The 19,832-nt window shown below is 57.6% G+C and overlaps 8 protein-coding genes across 8 annotated transcripts; 2 read left to right on the top strand and 6 right to left on the bottom strand.

Moving 5' to 3' along the window:
• Positions 1-87: 87 nt before the first annotated feature.
• C8Q71DRAFT_775220 (Decaprenyl diphosphate synthase-like protein) lies at positions 88-1,558 on the bottom strand. Its single transcript, XM_047924593.1, has 6 exons — positions 1,363-1,558; positions 1,169-1,311; positions 996-1,112; positions 690-800; positions 498-618; positions 88-436 (listed from the first exon to the last, which is right to left on the bottom strand). Exons 1-6 carry the CDS (start codon positions 1,444-1,446, stop codon positions 326-328), a joined length of 687 nt encoding a protein of 228 aa, XP_047775609.1. The 5' UTR covers positions 1,447-1,558; the 3' UTR covers positions 88-325.
• C8Q71DRAFT_814528 (uncharacterized protein) lies at positions 1,559-3,349 on the top strand. Its single transcript, XM_047926089.1, has 9 exons — positions 1,559-1,982; positions 2,038-2,113; positions 2,170-2,209; positions 2,261-2,298; positions 2,349-2,367; positions 2,419-2,458; positions 2,512-2,786; positions 2,848-3,030; positions 3,083-3,349. Exons 1-9 carry the CDS (start codon positions 1,600-1,602, stop codon positions 3,145-3,147), a joined length of 1,119 nt encoding a protein of 372 aa, XP_047775610.1. The 5' UTR covers positions 1,559-1,599; the 3' UTR covers positions 3,148-3,349.
• A 1,740-nt stretch (positions 3,350-5,089) lies between these two features.
• Positions 5,090-8,196, bottom strand: C8Q71DRAFT_713738 (P-loop containing nucleoside triphosphate hydrolase protein; the record flags this gene model as incomplete). Its single annotated transcript, XM_047920935.1, has 2 exons — positions 5,090-5,884; positions 7,102-8,196. 2 exons carry the CDS (start codon positions 8,194-8,196, stop codon positions 5,090-5,092), a joined length of 1,890 nt encoding a protein of 629 aa, XP_047775611.1.
• Positions 8,197-9,233: 1,037 nt separating this feature from the next.
• Positions 9,234-11,014, bottom strand: C8Q71DRAFT_241380 (interferon-inducible GTPase-domain-containing protein). Its single transcript, XM_047917233.1, has 3 exons — positions 10,823-11,014; positions 9,317-10,763; positions 9,234-9,255 (listed from the first exon to the last, which is right to left on the bottom strand). Exon 2 carries the CDS (start codon positions 10,734-10,736, stop codon positions 9,501-9,503), a length of 1,236 nt encoding a protein of 411 aa, XP_047775612.1. The 5' UTR covers positions 10,737-10,763; positions 10,823-11,014; the 3' UTR covers positions 9,234-9,255; positions 9,317-9,500.
• A 220-nt stretch (positions 11,015-11,234) lies between these two features.
• Positions 11,235-12,320, bottom strand: C8Q71DRAFT_860627 (interferon-inducible GTPase-domain-containing protein; the record flags this gene model as incomplete). Its single annotated transcript, XM_047927814.1, has 1 exon — positions 11,235-12,320. The coding sequence occupies one exon, from the start codon at positions 12,318-12,320 to the stop codon at positions 11,235-11,237; it is 1,086 nt and encodes a 361-aa protein (XP_047775613.1).
• Positions 12,321-13,167: 847 nt separating this feature from the next.
• C8Q71DRAFT_860628 (beta-lactamase/transpeptidase-like protein) lies at positions 13,168-15,124 on the top strand (the record flags this gene model as incomplete). The annotated part of the gene is made up of 5 exons (XM_047927815.1): positions 13,168-13,610; positions 13,663-14,152; positions 14,215-14,464; positions 14,519-14,876; positions 14,932-15,124. The coding sequence occupies 5 exons, from the start codon at positions 13,168-13,170 to the stop codon at positions 15,122-15,124; spliced, it is 1,734 nt and encodes a 577-aa protein (XP_047775614.1).
• Positions 15,125-15,339: 215 nt separating this feature from the next.
• C8Q71DRAFT_241463 (interferon-inducible GTPase-domain-containing protein) lies at positions 15,340-16,363 on the bottom strand. The gene is made up of 2 exons (XM_047917234.1): positions 15,455-16,363; positions 15,340-15,392 (listed from the first exon to the last, which is right to left on the bottom strand). The coding sequence occupies exon 1, from the start codon at positions 16,233-16,235 to the stop codon at positions 15,663-15,665; it is 573 nt and encodes a 190-aa protein (XP_047775615.1). The 5' UTR covers positions 16,236-16,363; the 3' UTR covers positions 15,340-15,392; positions 15,455-15,662.
• A 59-nt stretch (positions 16,364-16,422) lies between these two features.
• Positions 16,423-19,796, bottom strand: C8Q71DRAFT_878441 (uncharacterized protein; the record flags this gene model as incomplete). The annotated part of the gene is made up of 5 exons (XM_047928441.1): positions 16,423-17,206; positions 17,270-17,369; positions 17,427-18,721; positions 19,037-19,315; positions 19,365-19,796. Coding segments are annotated over 5 exons (2,793 nt in total), but the record flags the coding sequence as incomplete, so codon positions are not given.
• Positions 19,797-19,832: the final 36 nt, after the last annotated feature.

Genomic DNA, 19,832 nt, shown 5'->3' on the forward strand with positions numbered 1-19,832 from the left:
AATCGTCGCTTTCTGTACAGTACGCACGTAGGAGCGCATGCCGAATGTCAATGGAAAGTAGCATAAATCTGAAAACTTGTTGTGGTGTTTGTTTGTAAAATCCTGTTTATTGTCGCGTTAGGGCGAAGCCCTATGTAGACATGGGCTATCGGGGTACTGTACTAGTAAGGTGGATCAGAACGTAGGGTCGACTGGAACATTGATTGTTGTGGTGTTGCGGTCCTTCAGGCAAGATACCGATTCACAATTGAACTGCAGTCGTATCCACGAAGGTAGGCAGTGTATTACAGTAAGTTACGATACAAAAGTCCTAAGAGCAAGCGACCTACGCGGCCCACGCTCGCCGCTGGTAATCCAAGATGATCGGCACAAAGTCCCACAGGCCGAAATCAGGCCAGTATGTCGGGCTGAACTGCAGCTGCGTGTCCTCGCAGCACTGCGGCAAATAGCGCGCGGATCAGAGTCAGGGCGAGGAGAGACGGGCGGGCGGGACGCACCTGCCAGAGGAGGAAGTCGCTCAGTCGGCGGACGCCGCTGGTGCGCACGAGGAGGTCGAGCGGGGGGCTGCCCGCGCGCGTGGTCATCAGCTGAGCGGCGACATCGTCTTCTGTGATCTCTCTGGGGTGGCGGTGGCGGCGGGGAGAGCGTGGCGGTCAGATGCGGCGAGCGGCGAGACCGGAGAGACGTACGGTTTGGAGCCGTCCTCTGCCGCTTTGGAGAGTGCGTCCTCGATAGCGAGGTCGACGGCTGTGGCGATCTCGTTCCGGGCGGCGTAGGGCATGCAGAGGTTGAGGATCGCACTGCGGTATGCAAGCAAGACGGCGGTCAGCTGTTGCAGGAACAGGCGTGTCGATAAGACAAGCGACGTGTGCCGCCGCCAGGGTGGGGTTATCGCGTACTCAGTAGGGCGAGGAAGTCCTCCGGCGGGTGGGTGCACAGGAACCGAGCCTCGAGGACGGAGCCGGAGCTCGGAGGTGGGAGAACGGGGCACGCACCGGTCGTTGTCCCGTGTGAGATCCTCCGCCTTGCGGATCGCAGCCTGTACGTTTGGCGGGAGCAGGCTCGTCTTGCCGAGGACGTTCAGCCGGACGCCGTACTCGTGCAGCAGGTCGCTTCACGGCATCGCGACGAGTCAGCAGGGGTGGCAGTAGGGGGGATCAAGGCGCACCCGTGTTGGCAGAGCTCGAGGAGCTTGGTCTCTGCGAGCGTCATGAGAGCGTCGACTTCCTCCGGCATGCGCTTGAAGTTCTCGATGGCGAATGCGTAGACAGACACGCAGCGCACATTCAGACGCAGGCATATCTCCAGCACCTGCTCTGAGGTCAATGCCACTCGCTTGGATACATCGCTCGGACTACGCACGCGCCGCAGAGCAATGAAGCCCTCCGCATGGCCCTCCTGGACGCGCTTCTGGTGCGAGCGCGCGTACCGCCTGTTGCCGTCCATGACGAAGGCGACATGGCGGGGGACGGGGCCTGCGGCGAGGACGGCGAGGACGGCGTTGCGGGCGTTGGTGGCTGCAGCGTGTGCGAGCCACTGGAGGGAGCGGGAGAGGACCATGGCGTGGGAATCCCGCCTGCTTGCTTTGCTCGTCCGAGCATGCTCTGGCGGTGGCGCTCCCGCTATAAAGCTCTCTCCCCGCCTCCCCTCCCCGCCCCACGCGTTTCTCGTCCTCTCTTCGCGACATACTCCTCCGCGAGTGTCCTGCCACCCATGCCCAAGCGCAAGGCAGAAGTCCTCGACCTCGACGCGTACGACAGCTGGATGCCGCCGCGTCCAGCGCGTCCGTACTCGCATGCGTCGCCATCATACGTCTCCGCCAGCGTGCCAGCCACTCAGTCGGCCTCGGCTGCAGCGCCGCCTGCGAAGAAACAGCGGAAGAAAGCCAACGCAGCTCCTCCTGGAGAGAAACGCGCTGCTAGGTTCAGGGCAAAGTGCCCGCAGAACATCCTGGATCGGCTGGACAGGGTCATCTCTCAAAGGCGCGTCTCTTTGCGCGTTGCACGCGTCGTCGATACCTGACATGCCATGAAACAGGTTCTACATGGTGGATCGCCAGCGGAACGGTGACGAACTCAAGGAAGAGTTCAGTGTCCTTGGGTCGACGGGGAACGTAAGTGACCCGAGTGGCTAACTGGTCGCGCACCTCTGACACGGATGCGAACGTAGGTGTACACTGTGATCGTCGACAAGACACCTAGTTGCAACTGTATGTATGATGTTGATATACGTATCTGCGGAGCTGAGTGCGTACATGTAGGTCCTGATGCCACGAAGGGCAACCATTGCAAACACATCGTAAGCTTGTTCCATATGTTGTTCATTGCATGCACTTACATCCCCGACAGCTGTTCATCTTCCTGAAAGGTAGTCTCCTTGATTAGCATTCCACTTGACGAGTGCTGACTGTCCGAGCAGTTCTGCAAGTCACTCAGGCGTCTGGGTATTGGTACCAAAAGTACGCTCCTCTACCCGCTCTTCATCCTCAGTGCCTAATCTTCTTCTCCACAGAGCTCTGCTCACCTCGGAGCTCCAAGACGTTTTCTCGCACGCCCCGCTCGCGCCCAACGCTCTTGCACACGCACACGTACGCGAAGCGTACGCGCGGGCCACCGGCAAAGCGTCCTCGTCCTCCGCCGCGGCCAAACAGTCCGACAAGAAACGCGTCCCCGGCCCGGACGACGACTGCCCGATCTGCTACGAGAACATGCACCGCGCGAAGGAGAACACGCTGGTGTGGTGCGAGGAGTGCGGGAACGGGCTGCACAAGGAATGCTTCACGCAGTGTAGGTCGCGTTCGGTATACCCGCGTTCGATCCTCGTTGAGCTGACCGACTTGCGTGGCAGGGGCTACGACGGCGCGTTCGAAGGCTCAGCTCGTCACTTGCGTTTTCTGTCGCGCGAGATGGGTCGGTGCCGGTGCGGGCGCAGGCACAGGCGGGAGCGCGGCTGGTGGCAGCAGCTACGCGGAGGGCTATGTCAACCTGGCCGATGTCGCTGGCGTCAACAGGGTTCGCGACACGAGTTCCTGTGCGTTCATCTTCTTTGATGCTTATTGTAGTACGGCTCACGGGGAGTACAGACTATCAGGGCCCGAGCAGGGGGAAGCGGCATTACGGTTACGTGGAATACGTGGACGACTTCTGAGGGCTGAGCGCTGGATGCTCCTCGGGGATCGTAAGGCGAGTCGGATATATAATCTCATATTTCCTTGGACTATCACCATTGCGTGACATACCTTACTACACGACTAATCGTAATCCTTGTTATGAGCCATGAGCTCGCTGTTTATGCAACCTTATGTGTATGCTCACTGGCGGCGACTTGGACAATTACACTGAATGAACTCATGAGCATCAGATCGTCAACAGGTGTTGCTATACGCGCCGTCAACCTCGTCCTCCTCAATCTCCCAAGGCCTAGGCGATGGAACGACAAACGTTTCCTCCGTCGTGCACACTGCTCAGGCCGCATACACCGCGAGGCGCCTGGCGGGACGCCTTGCGCTGTGTGTGGCTTAATGGGCTAGGCATTGGCAGCAAGCTCTCCGTTTGGACGGCCAGCAATCTTGGCTCCGAGGACCCGTATACTCATTTTGCCCATCTGTCGGATATCGCACTCACTGGCTGGTAAGTACAGTCATGAACCCACCGCGCCTAGACGGGTACGAGTCTGGACCTCCACCGGATGTGCCGAAAGCGAGCACCGTCCCGAATACATGTAGTCCCCGAATACAATGCGACGTGGCCCGAGGTCCAGGACACGAGTCCGTGAAGCACATGTATTATCCAAGTCCACGTCCACATGTGGCTCGGCGTTACGCCTCACACCTCCGGTGTTAGTCCCCCATGGCTAGGCTGCCCTTGTACGTATCCCCCCAACACTTGAATGGTCCGGGAGCGCCTTAGTCCTCGAAGTGGGTACCTTCTCTGCCATAGTCCTATGAAGGTGACCGCCCAAACGTCAGCATTTACGAAACCTTAACGTTACGAGTAGAACGCCCACTCTTAATGAAATATATTCCCCTCTCCACGCCTCACACGATGCCCACACGAACTACCACACCCATGCCAGCTCATCCGTATCGACGGCCCAGCACCCCAGGAGCTGCTCAAGCAACGCCGACAGGCAGCACGTCCCGGGGTAGCAGCCCCAGGACGACAACGAATTCCCCGTCACGGCCGAACGAGCACTTCTTCCCATTTCCCCCCTCCCTCCAGTCTCTCCCGCCACGATCGCCATCGTGGTGGAGGTCCAGGATCGACCAGAATTAGGAGGCAGGAAAGGAACGACTTGGATAGTAGCAACGAGACCTACAGTGCAACTCGCGATTAACCATTCCATCACGCTCCGATCCTCTGCCACATCGAGCGGCGTAGGCCGAATCGCAGCCACAACCGGTCTAACACGGCACTGGGTCTTCTACAAAATCACGGGCGGGCCCCGACACTTCACGCTACGAGTACCGATCCCGTGGGCACAGCTCAGCACACTCGAGTGCCACACGCATACGACGAGCTACTTTGACCTCCCCAAAAACCCACCACCTCATCTCTCCTTTCTCAACAATCCGTACATCGCAAACGAGTCAGAGAACCCGTACGAATTCGATAACGACGACGACGAAAACTTGCTCCACGCGCGGATTGTACGCATTCGGAACGGCCACATGGCCCAGCAGTCTTGACACGCCCGTGCACAGACACCCGAGGACCGCGTTCACATGTAATAGTAGCACCACAATGTACGCCACTTACCCGCGCTCACAGCCTGGCCTTGCAGAAGCCGACCCCCATCAGACCACCGAAACAAACTCTGTATGACATCTCCCAACAATGAGACATGGGCTTGACAAAATCACGACGCGCCGGTCCACAAGAAGGAAGTATGCGATCGTATCGAGAAACATCGGCTGAGGTGCGTCGTGGGTCACTTCTCTTCAGTCGAGATAGTTCTGAACCGTGAGATTACTAGTCTGTCCCATGTGTATTTCGACCCACATACACATCATCGAGTCGAAGAACGGCGTGCGCTCCCAGAATCCTATAGTACCTGCATACGCATAGCAACCAATGAAGCGCTGTCATGCCTACGCGTCGACCGCCTGCGATCCCCCGTCACGCTCGTCCGCCAATGCAAACATGTCTCTGAGCAGCTCCTCCTCATCAATGCAGTCGCGCGACGGCCTGCCCTTGACCACCTTGACCAAGACGTCCTTGTCGATCACGTAGACGCGCTGCGAGAGCAAGCCGGCCTCGGCCAAGTTTCCCGCCACGCTCGCGCGAGTGTCCTGGATGTACCGGTCGCGCGCCCTCGCCAGATCGCCACCGTCCGCATCATCATCTCCATCGTCGTCACCGCCGCTCATGTCGTTCGCGAGGTTCCGGATGTGCTGCGCGGACTTCGAGCGGACGATGAAAGAGGGGATCTGGAAGCGGGCGCAGTTGCGCAGGATGGCGATGTCTGTCGCTGTGAAGCGATTGTCGAAGATGACCATGATGCAGTTGAGGATATACAGCCCTTGCTCGGTGAAGTACTGCCAGTCGGGGATCTTCAGCGTGCCAGCGCCAGGTACGTCGTACCAAACGTAGGGCATGTCGCTGCTAGGATCAGCGTAGCGGGTGACCTCCGTTGTACACTCCACGACGGCGACGGGTGCAGCGCCCTTGTCCTTGTTGCGCATGCCGCGCAGAGCGTTGATGAGCGACGACTTGCCGCTGCCAGAGATGCCAGCGACTCCGAAATGAAAGTAGCCGGACTGATAGCCCAATCTCCGCTTGGCCGCCTCGTACTGCGCCTGTGTCGGGACGATGATCGGCCGTATCCCTTCTCGCAACTGTCTCTCCGCCTCCTCCTTCCCCTCGCGCGCAGCCGTCGCCGCTTTCTCGGCCTCCTCTTGTGCGTGCCTCGCCTCTCGCTCCTGCTCTCGCGCTCTCCTTGCCTCTGCCTCTGCCTCTGCACGATCTTCTCTGGCCCTCCTCGCTTCCTCCTCTAGCCTCGTCACGGCGTCACGCAGCTCGCGCGCGCGCTCCTCTGCGAACTGCCTAGCGTCGTCCGCCCTCTGTTTAGCTTCGTTCACGTCCCGAACGAGCCTCTCCTGCTCGCGCGCCGTGGTTTCTGCCTTCTTGAGCGCCTCTGCGGCGCGGCTCTGCAATTCCGTTGCTCCTTTCAGCATCTCTGACATCGTCTCTTGTTGCTTGATAGCAGCCTGCAGCGTATCTTCCTGCCTGCGGACTTGGTCCTCCAAACCATCGATCCTCGATTCATTGCCTCCCATCGTGCCGCGATCGTACTCGGGTAGGTCTTCTTATTCAAGAAAAGTGTCGTCAGTGACATAGATCCACAGCACTGTGAGGGGGACGCAGACCGTCACCACCGCCGACCACGAATACTTACCAGAATGGGCCCTGTATGCGAAGGCGGACTGGCAGTTGCTATCGAAGTATCACGGCGTTATAGTGCCTGCGATCGTAGTATAAGTATACTCTGCCAGCTTGTCGCAACACTTTGACTTCCCGGGCAGGCACAAGGTTTTGATGTTTGCGTACTTGGACCACCACGCAGTAACGGGCAGGCTGTACTTCCTTCAGTGTATTGCGGCTTCTTGATCACCGTCCTCTACAACACCTCATGGTACGGATCTTGTATGCTGCTGCAGCGTAGATCACCATTAGTACTGGCTCTCTCTGGTAAGTCCTTGTTCCGCCGTGAAAATGTTAACGGCAAGCTGTCAAATATGAATGAACTTCTGAGCGTAAGACCTTCTCTTCTTGGCCTCGTTGTTGCACATCCGCGTCTTGCTGCGTTCCCGGATTGTGATGCCGATTACAGGTTACAGAGGAACCTATCACTTGTCGTCGACGCTCTGATGCATAGCTTCACAGGAAACCGCGCAAAGGGACTTCAGGGACATACCAGAGAGGGCCAACGGGTGGCGAGAAAGTCAGGATTTCGTTGCTGGTCCAGCGATCGTAGCCGGTTCCATACTTGCATGATAGTAGCGGGACGAGGCGTAGAAAATGTAGACGTGATAATGAAGGAGCGCCCACTGATACTACCGTGACGCTGAATATGGCGTATAATGAGATATCAGGGCTCTACCGCACCCAGCCTGCGATGCGCCTCAACGAAGATGTCGTCAACCAGCTTCGTCTCGTCGATCTCGTCATTGGCTAGTCTCCCCTTCACTACCTTCGCGAGACTATCCTTGTCGACGAGATAGATACGTTGTTCGGGTAAGTCTGCGGCGTCCAGGTTCTGAGCAACACTCGCTCGGGTCTCCTGGATATAATACTCGCGCGCCCGTCCCCGTGCACCCGCGCCGCCATCGTCCTCGTCTTCGTCCGTGTCGGTATCGGGCATGTCATTGGCAAGGTTCCGGATGTGCTGGAGAGCTTTGGAGCGTACAATGTAGGCAGGGATTCCGAAGCGAGCGCAGTCGCGTAGGATGTCGATGTCGGTGGAGGTGAGACGGACGTCGAACAGGACGATGATGCAGTCGAGAGCGTACAGACCCTGGTCTGTGAAGTACTGCCAGTCCGGCACGGAGAGCGTGCCCGCACCCGGTACGTCGTACCAGACAATGGGACGTTTAGGCATGGGGTCCGGGCACCGCTGGATGGTGCTGGTCGTCTCGACGACACCGGTAGGTGCTGCGTCTCTATCGCTGTTGCGAAGCCCGCGGAAAGCATTGACCAGCGAAGTCTTTCCGCTACCCGCGATTCCCGCAATGGCGACATGGAACTTGCCTTCTTCGTATCCGAGACGCTCCCTGGCCGCTTGGGACTCGTCCGCCGTCGGTACGATAACGGGACGGATGCCTTGGCGGAGATTGTTCTCCGCTTCCTCCTGCTCGATGAGAGTACGAGACGCAACAGCGTTAGCGCCTTGCAAGGCCTGCAGAGCCTGTTCCTGCTCCTGCCTAGCCGCCCCTACCGCAGCGACGGCTCTCTCGCGTTCCTCGATGGCTCGCCTGACATCCTCCTCCGCTTCACGTTTCTGCCTCTCCGCTTCCCATTTCTCATGCTTCGCTTGTCTGGTTTGCACTCCAGCTCGTCGTCTCTGGTCCTCCGCAACCCGGTAATCGGCCTCGACGCTCCTCGTCAAGTCGGCATGGGCTGCTTTCCTGCTATCATGTATCGGGTACGGATCCTGCGCGTATAACCGACGGTTATCGTTCACGTTCGCTAGCGCCATCTCGGATTCGTGGAGTTGTCGTTGGATGTTCTGGTAACTCTCGATAGCAGCGGCATTTCTGTCGTTGATCTCGTTGAGCCTGGTTGCTTGTTCATCAAGGCGTCTCTGCAGCGCTGCAGCGTCACGATTTCGCGCCTGGCGGTTGATACCTTGCTGCATCCGTCGTTGTGCTGTCGTAGCGACATTACACACTGATGTCGCTACAAGAACGGCAGCCCCAAGAGCGATGTCGAGCACCTCATGCGCGTCGTGTTCCATGACTGGATCGGTATGAACACCAACGTTCGCCACGTGAAGCCTAAAACAGAGACATGACACGCACCTTTGCAAACAGTCGCCTAAAGAGTGACGATGCAGAGCAAGGCGTACGAGAAGACTATATATCCCGACAATCATCTTCCTTGCCATAAGTGGGATATCCAGTCGTTCAGAATGTACCGGCTTTTGTGAAGGTTGCCTGCGACTCGCCACGCACAACACGTGCGTTCAGTGGATGATCACCAGGAGGGATAGCTTATTACCGCTAACCCGGAAACCAGAACGAAAGACGGAGATTGAGGGAAGCCAAGTTAGCAGCGGAAGGAGCCTGACCAAAGTTTCCTCACCGCAATCGTGCTCTGCTGCGCTGTTCAGGGTTCGTCTTCGATTGGGATGCACACACTGCGCGCTCGGAAAGCGATAGCGCTGACCTGTCGAGAACGATGGCCTGGTTGGGACACGTCTTGCCATACATAGGAGCGTACTACCATTCAGAACAGTACCTGTGCGCGGATCAGAGGCTCGTCAATGGTACTCTGGTATTAGGTTCAATAAAAGAGGTCACCTTGCGGAAAGCACACCCCAAGCATGCAGTGATGTAGAACGACACTCACCGGTGAACCCTATCACCGCGTGGATGCACGAAGGGCGGCCGCCCCATGTTCTGCACCCAGGAACTCCTGATTCGAACTTCGAATGGGCGTTCGTTGAGGGCGGACAGAACCGAGAAGACGAGACGATTACAGCACGCCCGGTAGGAATCCACAATCCGTAAACACACCATCGTGGGCGTACCTGCTTCTGCCAGTGGTAGCCTCCGAGTCAGTGTTATGGCACGCATGTATGGGAAACATTCAACTGCCAGTGCCAGTGAGCTGATTATCCAACCACTCTCTGGGATTGGTACGGCTTTACTGGAGAACGGCCGTGTTGAACTCAGTAGCAAAGTATACTGTACAGGAAGGGGGCGGCCTGAAGAAACGACAACACAGCGACTGCAAGGTAAGTATGCGTGTTGGCAACAGTGGAGGTCATAGTGTCATGAGTTAGACTTTCGAAGGTGAGTCCATCCACGGACTCAGTGTCATATCCGAATCCGGCCGCGGCCCGAGCGTAATCAACGGGCTCCGAGTCGATTGGACGCCGAAGTCCGTCCACTGGTCACTCAGATCCATCGACGTCGTCGACTCAAGCTCGGAGCCGTCAATCTGCGGGGGTGCCAGCTCGAATATACGCCGCAGCAACTCCTTCTCGTCAATTCGTCCCTTGGCCTGTCTCCCTCTCACAATCCTGAGGAGCACGTCCTTGTCGACGAGGTACACATGCTGCGGGGGCAGGCCCGCTGCCTGCAGGTCCCGCTCAACAACCTGGTGCGTGCCCTGGATGTATCGCTCGCGCGCCCTCTTCCTCCGCTCACCTACATCTTCCTCGTCCTCGTCCTCGTCGTCATCGCCTACGCCCCCCATGTCGTCTGCGAGGTTCCGGATGTGCTGGCCCGACTTGGAGCGCACGACGAGCGTCGGGATCTGGAAACGCAGGCAATTGCGCAGGATGGCGACGTCGGTCTGCGTGAAGCGGTTGTCGCAGACGACGATGATGCAGTCGAACACATAAAGCCCCATGTCGGTGAAGTACTGCCAGTCGGGAACCGAGAGCGTCCCAGCGCCGGGCACGTCGTACCACACGTAGGACCTATCGGCTTGAGGATCGTGGTAGCGGACGATCTCGTCGGTGGTCTCTACAACGCCGGTGGGTGCGGCACCCCTATCCTTGTTGCGCAGCCCGCGCAGGGCGTTGATCAGCGACGACTTGCCGCTGCCCGAGACTCCAGCGACGGCGAAGTGGAACAGGCCGTCCTCGTAGCCGATCTTGCGCATGGCTGCCTCGCGCTGGGCGAGCGTCGGGCTGGCAAGCGGCTGCTCTCCTGCGAGGCGCTGCCTCTCCGCGTCGGTCGTCGCCCGGCGCGCCGCGTCGGCCATCTGCTCCGCATCCCTCTCCGCTCGCCTCGCGTACTGCTCCTGCTCCAGCGCCCTCTGCGCGCCGGCCTCCCCGCGGGCGCGGCCCTCGTTGGCGCGGCGTATCTGCTCCTCCAGCCTACGCATAGCCTCTTGCTGTTCTCGCGCCATCATCTCTGCGCGTGCTATTGCCTCCTCCATGCGCTTGAACGCTTCGGACGAGGTTTCCCCCGTTTTCTGCTGTTCACGCATGAACTCTTTGAGCTTCTCCAACTCCTCCTCCAGGCCCTGCATCTTTTGGTCGACTTTCGAGGTTCCACTCCCCATTGTTGTACAGCAACTGATATGAGGCTACTACGGCCGGACTTCAGGAACCCAGCAGGTCGCTGAATAGACCTGAGTATGTGACGTACCTGCCCTGGAAGTGCGTGTATGGCTGGCTTATCGCTATGTCAGAGCCGTCGAGACTGGGCAGCTGGTCTCGAGGACTGTGTACGGAGCGATAGGTCGACACGAAGGTGGGAGGAATGCGCAGAAATAAGGTTGGGCTTTTGTAGACCATCACGGCGCTGCCCGAAACCTACTATGACAGGCGCGACGGCCTATCCCCATACTCAACGCCTGCCTATCGGACGCTCGGCCGCACGGTGGTAGTGCTCATCATGGGTTAGCAAGGCGGGCAGACCTACCCATGCTCACTCGGTTTCGAGAAGTGTTGAATGATCTGCATCATGCGGAGCAGTAGCATCATTAGGGTACCAGTGAGTGAGAACGCCAACATAGTTGAGATACAAGCAATCTACAACATGACGAGCGAGGCCAGGGTTACCTTACGTCTGCCAGTGGACTGTCTTTCATCGAATCCGTCACATCAGAGCCCCTCGGGGGTGTTGCCTTGGCCAAGTCTCGTAAGAGATCGCGCTCATCGAGACTGCTCCCCGAGGGCCGCCCTTTCGCCAGCAGTCTCACCACCTCCTTGTCCACCAGGTAGACCCGCTGTTCCGGCAGCTCCGCCAACTTCAAGTTACGCGCAACGCTCGTCCGCGACTCCTCCACGTACCGCTCGGTGGCACGTTCAAGGACCGCCGCCGTCGCCTGTTGGCCATCCTCCGTCTCGGAATCACTGTCGTTGTCGCCCATGTCCACTACGAGGTTGCGGACGTGTTGGCGCGCCTTTGAGCGCACGACGAACGCGGGTATGCGGAACCGTTCGCAGTTCCGCAGGATCGCGACGTCCGTCGCCGTGAAGCGCGAGTCGAAGAGGACCAGGATGCAGTCGAGCACGTATAGCCCCTGGTCCGTGAAGTAGACCCAGTCAGGGACCGTGAGCGTGCCCGCACCGGGGACGTCGTACCATACGACGCGCTTCTTCGGGTCTGGGTCCGGGTAGTGTGCGATGGTGCTCGTCGTCTCGACAATCCCAGTGGGCGCCGCGCTTCGCTCGCCGTTGTTGAGGCCGCGAAGGGCGTTGATCAAGGAGGACTTGCCGCTTCCCGCCACACCTGTGACCGCTATATGCGTGTAGCCCTCCTGGTACTCCAGGCGCTGCTTCGCGTCGCGGAACTGCTCGACGGTCGGGACGACGACGGGTCGCGCACCTTCGCGCAACAGCCGTTCCGCGGTCTCCTGTTGAGCCCGCGCCTCTGCTGCTGCGGCCTCCGCTGCCTCGCGCGCGTGCTCGGCCTCATCGCGCATGCGTTCCATCTGCTGGCGGTCTTCTTCCGCCCTTCGACACGCTTCCTCTGCCTCTCGGACGGCCTTCTCCTTCACCCGCCTCTCCTCTTCCAGCCTGTGACTCTCCTCAATTGCTCGCCTCGCCTCGTCTTCGACACGCCGGAGTTCTTCTGGCTCACGACCCGGGAGAGCCGGCGCCTGTGTTGACTCTCCCCCAAACAGATGTCGCTGGCTCATACCATCTTCATGCTGTTGCTGAGTATGGGGGAAGATACGGCAAAACAGCGCATCTAAAAGACGCTGAATCCACTGGTACATGTGGAGCGTGCGGTCTCAGAGAACTGTCAGTATGGATGGCGATGGGACTGTAAGCAGAGTAGAGCAAGACATACACAGCAGCCTGAGCCAGGCTCACCTCCTACGAGATGTTCTTCAGTGGTGTGCAGGTGTGGGATGGCGTGCGCTCTCGTCGAGGCTCTATAAGACGCCCGCGCGGACGTCCACGGTTAAAGTTAAGGTTGTGATAGATCCCATTTCGCTGCCAGAACGTGTTGGCCGCTGAGCGCTGAGCCCGTATGTTTGTCGCAAGGCCGCATCCATGCGCACCGCCTTGTCCTAGCAGGGGCTGAGAGCATGCGCAGAGACCTTCGCACGATGGAGTTCGGCGGTGGTCAACGAGCACGGTTTCCTGTTATGGTAGCCTGACTGACCAATCACGATGCGGTATGCATATGGTACATAAGTACCGTCGGTACAAGTCGGTACGCGTTCAACGCCGTTGTGGCTGTCCAGTGTCCTTAAGTTGGCACTTGCGCTCTGCCGCATCACTCGACCTCGATTCGCCGTGTGATGTGACTTCTGAGCTCACGCATGTTTCATACAGGCTGCTATGAGCGACGGGCAAGGGTGCCAAATGCATACATTTGTGTACAACTTCTCAAAGTTGGAGATGGTACGCTTTACAGCGGGCGGTCTTCTCGGGAAGAGCGACTGATAGTCCATAAAAGAGGGGCACAATATCAAATCACTCAGGTCGTCTCTCACCACCAGTCCTTGCCCTTCTCAGGCCCGGGCCACCATCGACATGTGGACTTCCCTGACGGTTGCAGTCGCTGCTGTGGCTTTCCTTCTAGGCAGTCAGTACTCCGGCAACCTGCTGTCATTCTCTCTATCTCTCCTGGACCGAGAATCAGATATCGAGCGATGGAGCTGCAGGCCGTTTCTGCCTACTAACCTCCACGCCGAAACACCTCCTTCCCCAGATCATCCCGCCATCCGCGTGGCCACGAGGACCCTACACGAGTACTTTACTACCCGATTCGCCAAAGGTGACATCGACAGCCTCTCAGTCGCAGTTGTGACATCCGATGGAACCCTTTACGAGAACAATTTCGGTGTCATGAGGGGCAACGAGACGTCGACCTCTCCGCCGACAACCTCGCACTCGATGTATCGCATCGCATCGGTATCGAAGTTGTTCACTGCGCTCGAAGGTTTGATTCTGGAACAGAAGGGAATCATCTCATGGTACGTCAGACGCGCCACTATCTCGACTGCACGATGTAACTCGCCTTGCCAGGGACGACCCAGTTGACAAATACATCGACAACTTCAAGTATAGTCCTGATGGTTTAGACCCAGACAAGCCCTTCATTCCCCGTGAAGGCGCTCCTATCACCTTACACCGGCTCGCGACGCACACATCGGGGCTGGGCAGAGACTGGCCACCCGGGACCGTACACAGATGGCCAGAGAGCCTGTTCGGAGGTGGACCTCCACCTACAAACGGCCACCCTTTCCCTTCGCACGACGCTCTCTATGCCGCGATTGAGCGACATCGCCTCACATCACCTCCTGCGGCCTATCCTGCGTACTCCAATACTGCCACCGGGCTCCTGGGCATCGTCTTAGAGGCAGCGGCAGCGTCTCGGGGTTCCTCTCTCGCCAATTATGCGGATCTTCTCCAGCGCGACGTCTTCGGGCCTATGGGCATGAACGGGAGTCACTTCCTCACTACTGAAGACAACAAGCACCTCATCGTCGTCCCATCTCTCGCTCCGGTAATCGCGGTGCGTATCATTGTTCCTGTCACCTCTCTTGCTCGTACTCACCGCTCGACAACCACTCACAGGACCAGGACTTCCTAGATGCGATGAACCCAGCTGGCGGCCAATTCTCTTCACTCGCCGATATGATTACCGTCACGCAGACGCTGCTGAACGCAAACCACCCGCGGAGCCAGATCTCGCAATACTCGCTGAACAAGTGGCTCCAGACTGTGCACGCATTCGAGGAGGACGACTGGACAGAGATCGGATTCATGTGGGAGATCATCAAGGCAAGGGACTCCAACGGCCGATTGCGCAAGATCTACTGGAAACGTGTGTCATCTTGCCACAACCTGACATCTTCTGGGGCTGACGCATTGTCTCCAGTTGGCGCGATGGCGGGCTATCACGCCGCTGTAGCTATTCATCCCGGGACGGGATATGGTGTCGTAGTCCTGATGGGCGGGCACTATCACGACGCTGCAAAGTTCGCATACGACACGTTTGAGATCTTCCAGCCCGCCATCGACAACGCGCTCGCTGATCTCGCCGAGGAGCTGTACGCTGGTACCTGGCGTGACACTGACTCGCATCTGGGGAGGAACGCGTCCTCCGCGCGCATTGTCATCGAGAAAGGGACGCTGTACGTCGAGGAATACACGCTCCTTGGCGTGAACGCACTGAAACAGTTCGGTGCGCGGGGCCGTCTCGCATTGCGCTCGAGCATGCGCCGCGACGAATTCCGGTGAGCATCTCCGTTATTTCATCTTTTGTTTAACCAAGCTCATGCGTAGTCACAGGATTGATACAGGGATTCCTGGATACAACGGCATGAAGCATATGGGATGCTACCCATATTGGAACGGACAGGACCTCTGGGGTATCAAGAACGACGCCGCCATTAACGCGATCTACTTCACTAGTTGGGGAGTGGACAGAAGATTGCATGTGCCTTCGCTTTCACTCGTCTTGAGGAGATCGCAACGAGACTGAGCTTACGGTAGACACGCGTGCGAGCAATTCTAGCGTACGGTACATTGACCAGCTTCACGCGTGTAAAATCTTCGTTTCTGCTGCCGCTGCTCGCGTTGCCATTCAAAAATCAGTTGTTCAACGGCGTGTCAACGCTATCCGCAACGGCCTACATCACGAACTCGAAACGCCAGAGCAAAAGTGGACAGCAGTCATACAGGGTCATAACAACGCGCGGAAGCCTACATACTAGTGCCACCAGTAATAAGATTCAATGCTACGGTCAATGCTACGGTCAAAGGTTCACTAAGTTAGTTCGTGAAAAGAGATCAGTATTAGGAATCAACGTACCTCGCTGCGCTCGCTGCGCGCGCCGGCGACGTCCCTCCTCGAGGAGGTCACTCAAGAGCTCCCATTCATGAATAACTTCCTTCGTCTTTTTGCCTTTCCTTACCCGCAGCAGCGTCGCGCGGTCGATAAGATAGCCCCGCTGCTCGGGCAGCTTTGCATCCTGCAGGTTCTTCGCAATGCTCGCACGGGTGTCGTTGATGTAACTTTTTCACGCCTGCTCCATGAAGCTAGCTTTGTCGTTATCATTGTCCTCGTCGTCATCCTTGTCCTCGTAGTCAACGTTCCTCGGCGCGCGGCGCGCTAGGTCCTTGGCGAGGTTCTCGATGTGTGTCTGTGACTTCGATCGCACGATGTAGGCGGGGATCTTCCAGTGCGCGCACTGGCGGAGGATGGCGATGTCTGTGGCCGTGAAGCGTGCGTCGAAGAGTACAATGATGGCATCGAAGACGTAGAGTCCCTGGTCCGTGAAGTACTGTGCTGCGGAGATGGAGAGTGTGCCAGCACCGGGGACGTCGTACCATATAAAGGGGAGATTATCATTGGGATCGGGGTACCGATCGATTTTATAAGTCGTCTCGATGACTCCTGTGGGTGCCGCCCCGTCAACGTTGTCCTCCAATCCGCGGATAGCATTCACAAATGAAGACTTCCCGCTACCCGCTACCCCCGCGACCGCGAGGTGAAACTGATGTTTCTCAAATTCGCGATCCTTCTTTGTCTGTTTGTACTGCTCGGGCGTTGGACGGAGGACGACGGGCATCTCCCCGCTCTTTCCCGTCATGTAGTTCTCCAGCTCGGCCAAAGTGGGGTTTTCTCCGAGGTCGTTGTGGATGTATGCATACTAGGCTCGTTCCCAGCCGTTCTGGCGAGGAGAAATTCAAACTCAGTCGTGGCACTCCTCACGTTCGCCAGAACGGCTGGTCCATTTGGGCGCCCTTTACCTGAGTACCCCCGTGGGAAACGGGACTTAGAGAAATTCAGCATACCGTGCTATGAGGACTCGTGAACATTGCAAGTGCCTCACGTCGTCTGCACGGAGACAGTAGTTACAGAAATTATACAGTATCATAGTCCAAACTCAAAGTCGTCCACACGATCGGGATCAAGCGCCACGTCGCCCGGCGTATCAAGTGAGAACATGCTTTGCGGCTGAAGGTCCTCCTCTTCATCGTCATCTGAGTCCTCGTCGAAACCGTCTCCTTCGCGATCTTCACTTTGTTCTATCACCACGCCGCTTTGCCTGTCCGCCAGCTGCTCTGACGTGCCCTCCGACGCGCCCTCTGCGTGGCCCTCGCTGGTCGGCGCTGTATTGACCGCGACTGTTTGCGGCTCACTGGAGCTCGCGGCCGGAACAACCGTCGTTGCCGAGTCGAAGGTCGCGCGGATGCCTGGATACCTCGCGCCTACAAGAGGGGTCGATCGGCAACGCGCTTGCAGCTTTGCAAACGTGCGGTTGAAGTCCTCGAGTGGCCCTTCAAGAAGCTCTAGTCCATACGTCAGCGCGTCGGGTACAACGGGCTTGTCGTCATCAATCGTGCGGCCGGGATGGAGTTCGTAGACTTGGTGGTGGTGCAGGGATTTCATGAGCACGGTAATGTCCTTCTGTATACTGGGACTCGTATGCTTTGATCCCAGCTTCGCGCCTAGGGACGCGTTCATCTGCGTGGACAGGCGGCGCAGGATATCGATGCATGGCGATATCATGGCGAGCCATTCCCATGACCCGTTGCTCCCGTGTGCTCGGTAGATTGTCTATCACATTTTGTTGGTCAGTATTCTGCTTTTCCGTGACTGATAGCCCTCGTGAACACTTACTTTGATCCAGAAGTTCTCATGTTCCTGCATGAGGTCGACTTCGACCCAGGCATTTGGCTTGCCGGTCGGATTAACGAGCCAATTGTTCAAGACGATTTTGCTGGTACCGCGGCTCGTCAATGTATGGATAACAGCAAGATGAGGGCTGTAGACGTACCGTAGTCCTTCGGGCCATATGTGAGTCATATTATGTACCAGGTATAGGACTTCCTGAGCGTATTTTGTGCGTCCGGCGCCGCGATAGATCAGTGCCAATGCCTTGAGGATCAAGACTACGCGACCGGAGACCCCCATCTTGATTGCGTTCGTCAGTGCACGCAGAACGAGCGCGTCACGCAGGAACAGAAGCGCATTCTCGTATACCATATCTCCCTCCGAGTCAGCCTGAGTTGATGCTGCAACAGTGCCACCATGCTCGGGTACACCGTTGCGAAGCGCCGCAGCACGAGCAGTACGCAGGCGGCCCACTGTTCGGCTGTTCGTGTAGCGGTCGACAATTTCGGCTGCGTGCTGTCTGAGCTGTGCCCATGACACATGCTTGGCGTAGTCTTCAAGGGTGTCGCATGAGCTGACATGCTCTAGACAGACAAGGACGCGGGCGTAGAGTGAGACGAAGATGAGATCTTGACACACGCGGAACGGTGGAAGACTGGTCACAGTGATCGGTTTACGGTCTAGGACGGTGTTGTGGAATGCGAGTGAACCCGGGTTGTGATGGCTCGTAGTGTAGCCGTAATGACGTTCCATAATGCCATGTACAGTGGCCATCTTGTAATGAAAGAGCCCGGGCATGACGACGGCCCAGAGATACGAGTTGGCGAAGGAGTCATGACCTGACCGATTCTTCATGAGCGAACGCAAGCGAGCAATGGATAGCTGGTCGCCTGCGATGATCCGGACAACCTCTGTGAAGCCATCTGCATCCATGTCCTGCCCAAGCTCAGCGAGAACGGTCTTTGTCACGTCTGCGTTTCCCACTATTGTGGATTCGTCGATCTTCATGGAGGGCAGAGGGAAGATCTTGGTCTGATGCAGAGGTATGCGTGTCTCGAGGAGTGGTCCAAACACGTCGATGTCCTTCTTGAAGTGCGCAAAGGGTTCGCCGCCATGGGTTGCTATGACATTGAGAACGGTGTGCTGGAGGATCGCTTTGAAATCGCGGCTCTCTTCGGGCGTGAAGAGTATGTCTGCAACACTGAGAGGTCCAGCGTTGATGATGCCGGCCATGAGGTCTGCTGTCTGCATGGCGTCCTCGCTTGCTCCAAACAGCTCGAACGCCGTCGCGCATGTTCCGTTCTCCATGGTGTCCTTATTCCCGGACGCTTGCTCGGCCACGCGAAATACAATATTGATGTTATCGTACACGAACGCGACGAGACGCGACGACGCGTTTGCACGTGCAGCGCGTCGACATGCGTCTGAAAGGCGCTTGAGGATCCCTTCGACGCACTTCTTCTTCTCAGGCTTTCCCCCACTGGCACTGTCCACCGCGCCGTCTCGCCTCTCAGCTTGTAGGGCATCCAAAGCCTCTAGGATGTCATTTCCTTCCTCGTCGACAACATCCTCAGCTCGAATTTCACTCAATTTCTCCCACATCTCGTCCTCAGAGTCCACTGAGGTGCCGCTTGGTCGTGCCGGCCGGTCTCTGGGTGTGGACTCTGCGGGCTGAGTCTGCGGGAGGTTTGGTACTGCATCTGGTGTTGGGCTCGCAGACTGATGAGGTGATGGGAATGTTGGATGATCGACGGGTTGTGGACGGGAAGGTACGTCTTCATCGTCGCTGTCTTCGTCGTCTGATCCTGAACTATCCGTGTCGCTTGCAGGGGTCGTATCAGGCGGGAGATGGTCATCGTCAGGCGGGAGGCGGTCATCGCCAAGGTTTGCAGCGAGAGTGTTGTAGCTGCTACACAATCCCAGGTGCGATAGCAATTCAATCATTTGTCGCTTTGCTCCAGAGGCGTATGCATACAATCCAAAGATATGGCGTGCATAGTTATTCTTTTGGCTCCGTGCGCTGAGACAGATCAAAGCGCCTGTGGTGAGGTACTGGCTCTAGTTTTGGTGTGATGTTCCATATACGCAGGCAGACACTCACATTCAGGTGTCGTCGCACTCCTGTGCGCGTGTTGCTGCGCTTCTGTCTTGTAGAGGTCCCAAATGCAGACAGGAGAGCCATCATTGTGGGGCAGAGGTTGTCGAGGCCAGCGGCAAGCGATTCAAGGCTGAAGTCCAGTGCAAAGTCCTCGTCAATGGATCGCTTCTCCGTGCGCAGGAACCCATCCTTGCAGACGGCATGACCCTCACGGGACACAAGCCGTGCGATGTATGCAGTTGCCCAGTTGCGGAGAGTCTCTCGGCCGGTAATGCTGTTTTCAGAGGAGACCCACATGTCCAGGATCTCCGTGACACCAGTGGTATCCCGGAACAGACCCCAGTACCTCTCCTTCCCTCGGTTGTGGCGAGCGTCCGACACAATGCGAAGCAGGTCAATGAACGGTACGTCAGCCGCCTCGAGTATTTCCAAGACCTGCTCACAAACGACCATCCGGCGTTCTGCCTCGTC

The sequence above is a fragment of the Rhodofomes roseus genome, assembly GCF_022264815.1.
Source record: "Rhodofomes roseus strain CIRM-BRFM 1785 chromosome Unknown C8Q71scaffold_20, whole genome shotgun sequence".
NCBI classification, from domain to species: domain Eukaryota; kingdom Fungi; phylum Basidiomycota; class Agaricomycetes; order Polyporales; family Fomitopsidaceae; genus Rhodofomes; species Rhodofomes roseus.

What these genes read in the sequence shown, in the direction of transcription:
- C8Q71DRAFT_241380 (XM_047917233.1), bottom strand. Translation starts at nt 10,736, where the DNA reads ATGGGGAGTGGAACCTCGAAAGTCGACCAAAAGATGCAGGGCCTGGAG.
- C8Q71DRAFT_241463 (XM_047917234.1), bottom strand. Translation starts at nt 16,235, where the DNA reads ATGACGGGAAAGAGCGGGGAGATGCCCGTCGTCCTCCGTCCAACGCCC.
- C8Q71DRAFT_775220 (XM_047924593.1), bottom strand. Translation starts at nt 1,446, where the DNA reads ATGGACGGCAACAGGCGGTACGCGCGCTCGCACCAGAAGCGCGTCCAG. An exon ending in CTCGAGCTCTGCCAACACGG is followed by an intron (nt 1,113 to 1,168) that starts GTGCGCCTTGAT and finishes GATGCCGTGAAG; the next exon opens with CGACCTGCTGCACGAGTACG. An exon ending in GCAGAGGACGGCTCCAAACC is followed by an intron (nt 619 to 689) that starts GTACGTCTCTCC and finishes CCGCCACCCCAG; the next exon opens with AGAGATCACAGAAGACGATG.
- C8Q71DRAFT_814528 (XM_047926089.1), top strand. Translation starts at nt 1,600, where the DNA reads ATGCTCTGGCGGTGGCGCTCCCGCTATAAAGCTCTCTCCCCGCCTCCC. An exon ending in CAAGGAATGCTTCACGCAGT is followed by an intron (nt 2,787 to 2,847) that starts GTAGGTCGCGTT and finishes CTTGCGTGGCAG; the next exon opens with GGGCTACGACGGCGCGTTCG. An exon ending in GGTTCGCGACACGAGTTCCT is followed by an intron (nt 3,031 to 3,082) that starts GTGCGTTCATCT and finishes CGGGGAGTACAG; the next exon opens with ACTATCAGGGCCCGAGCAGG.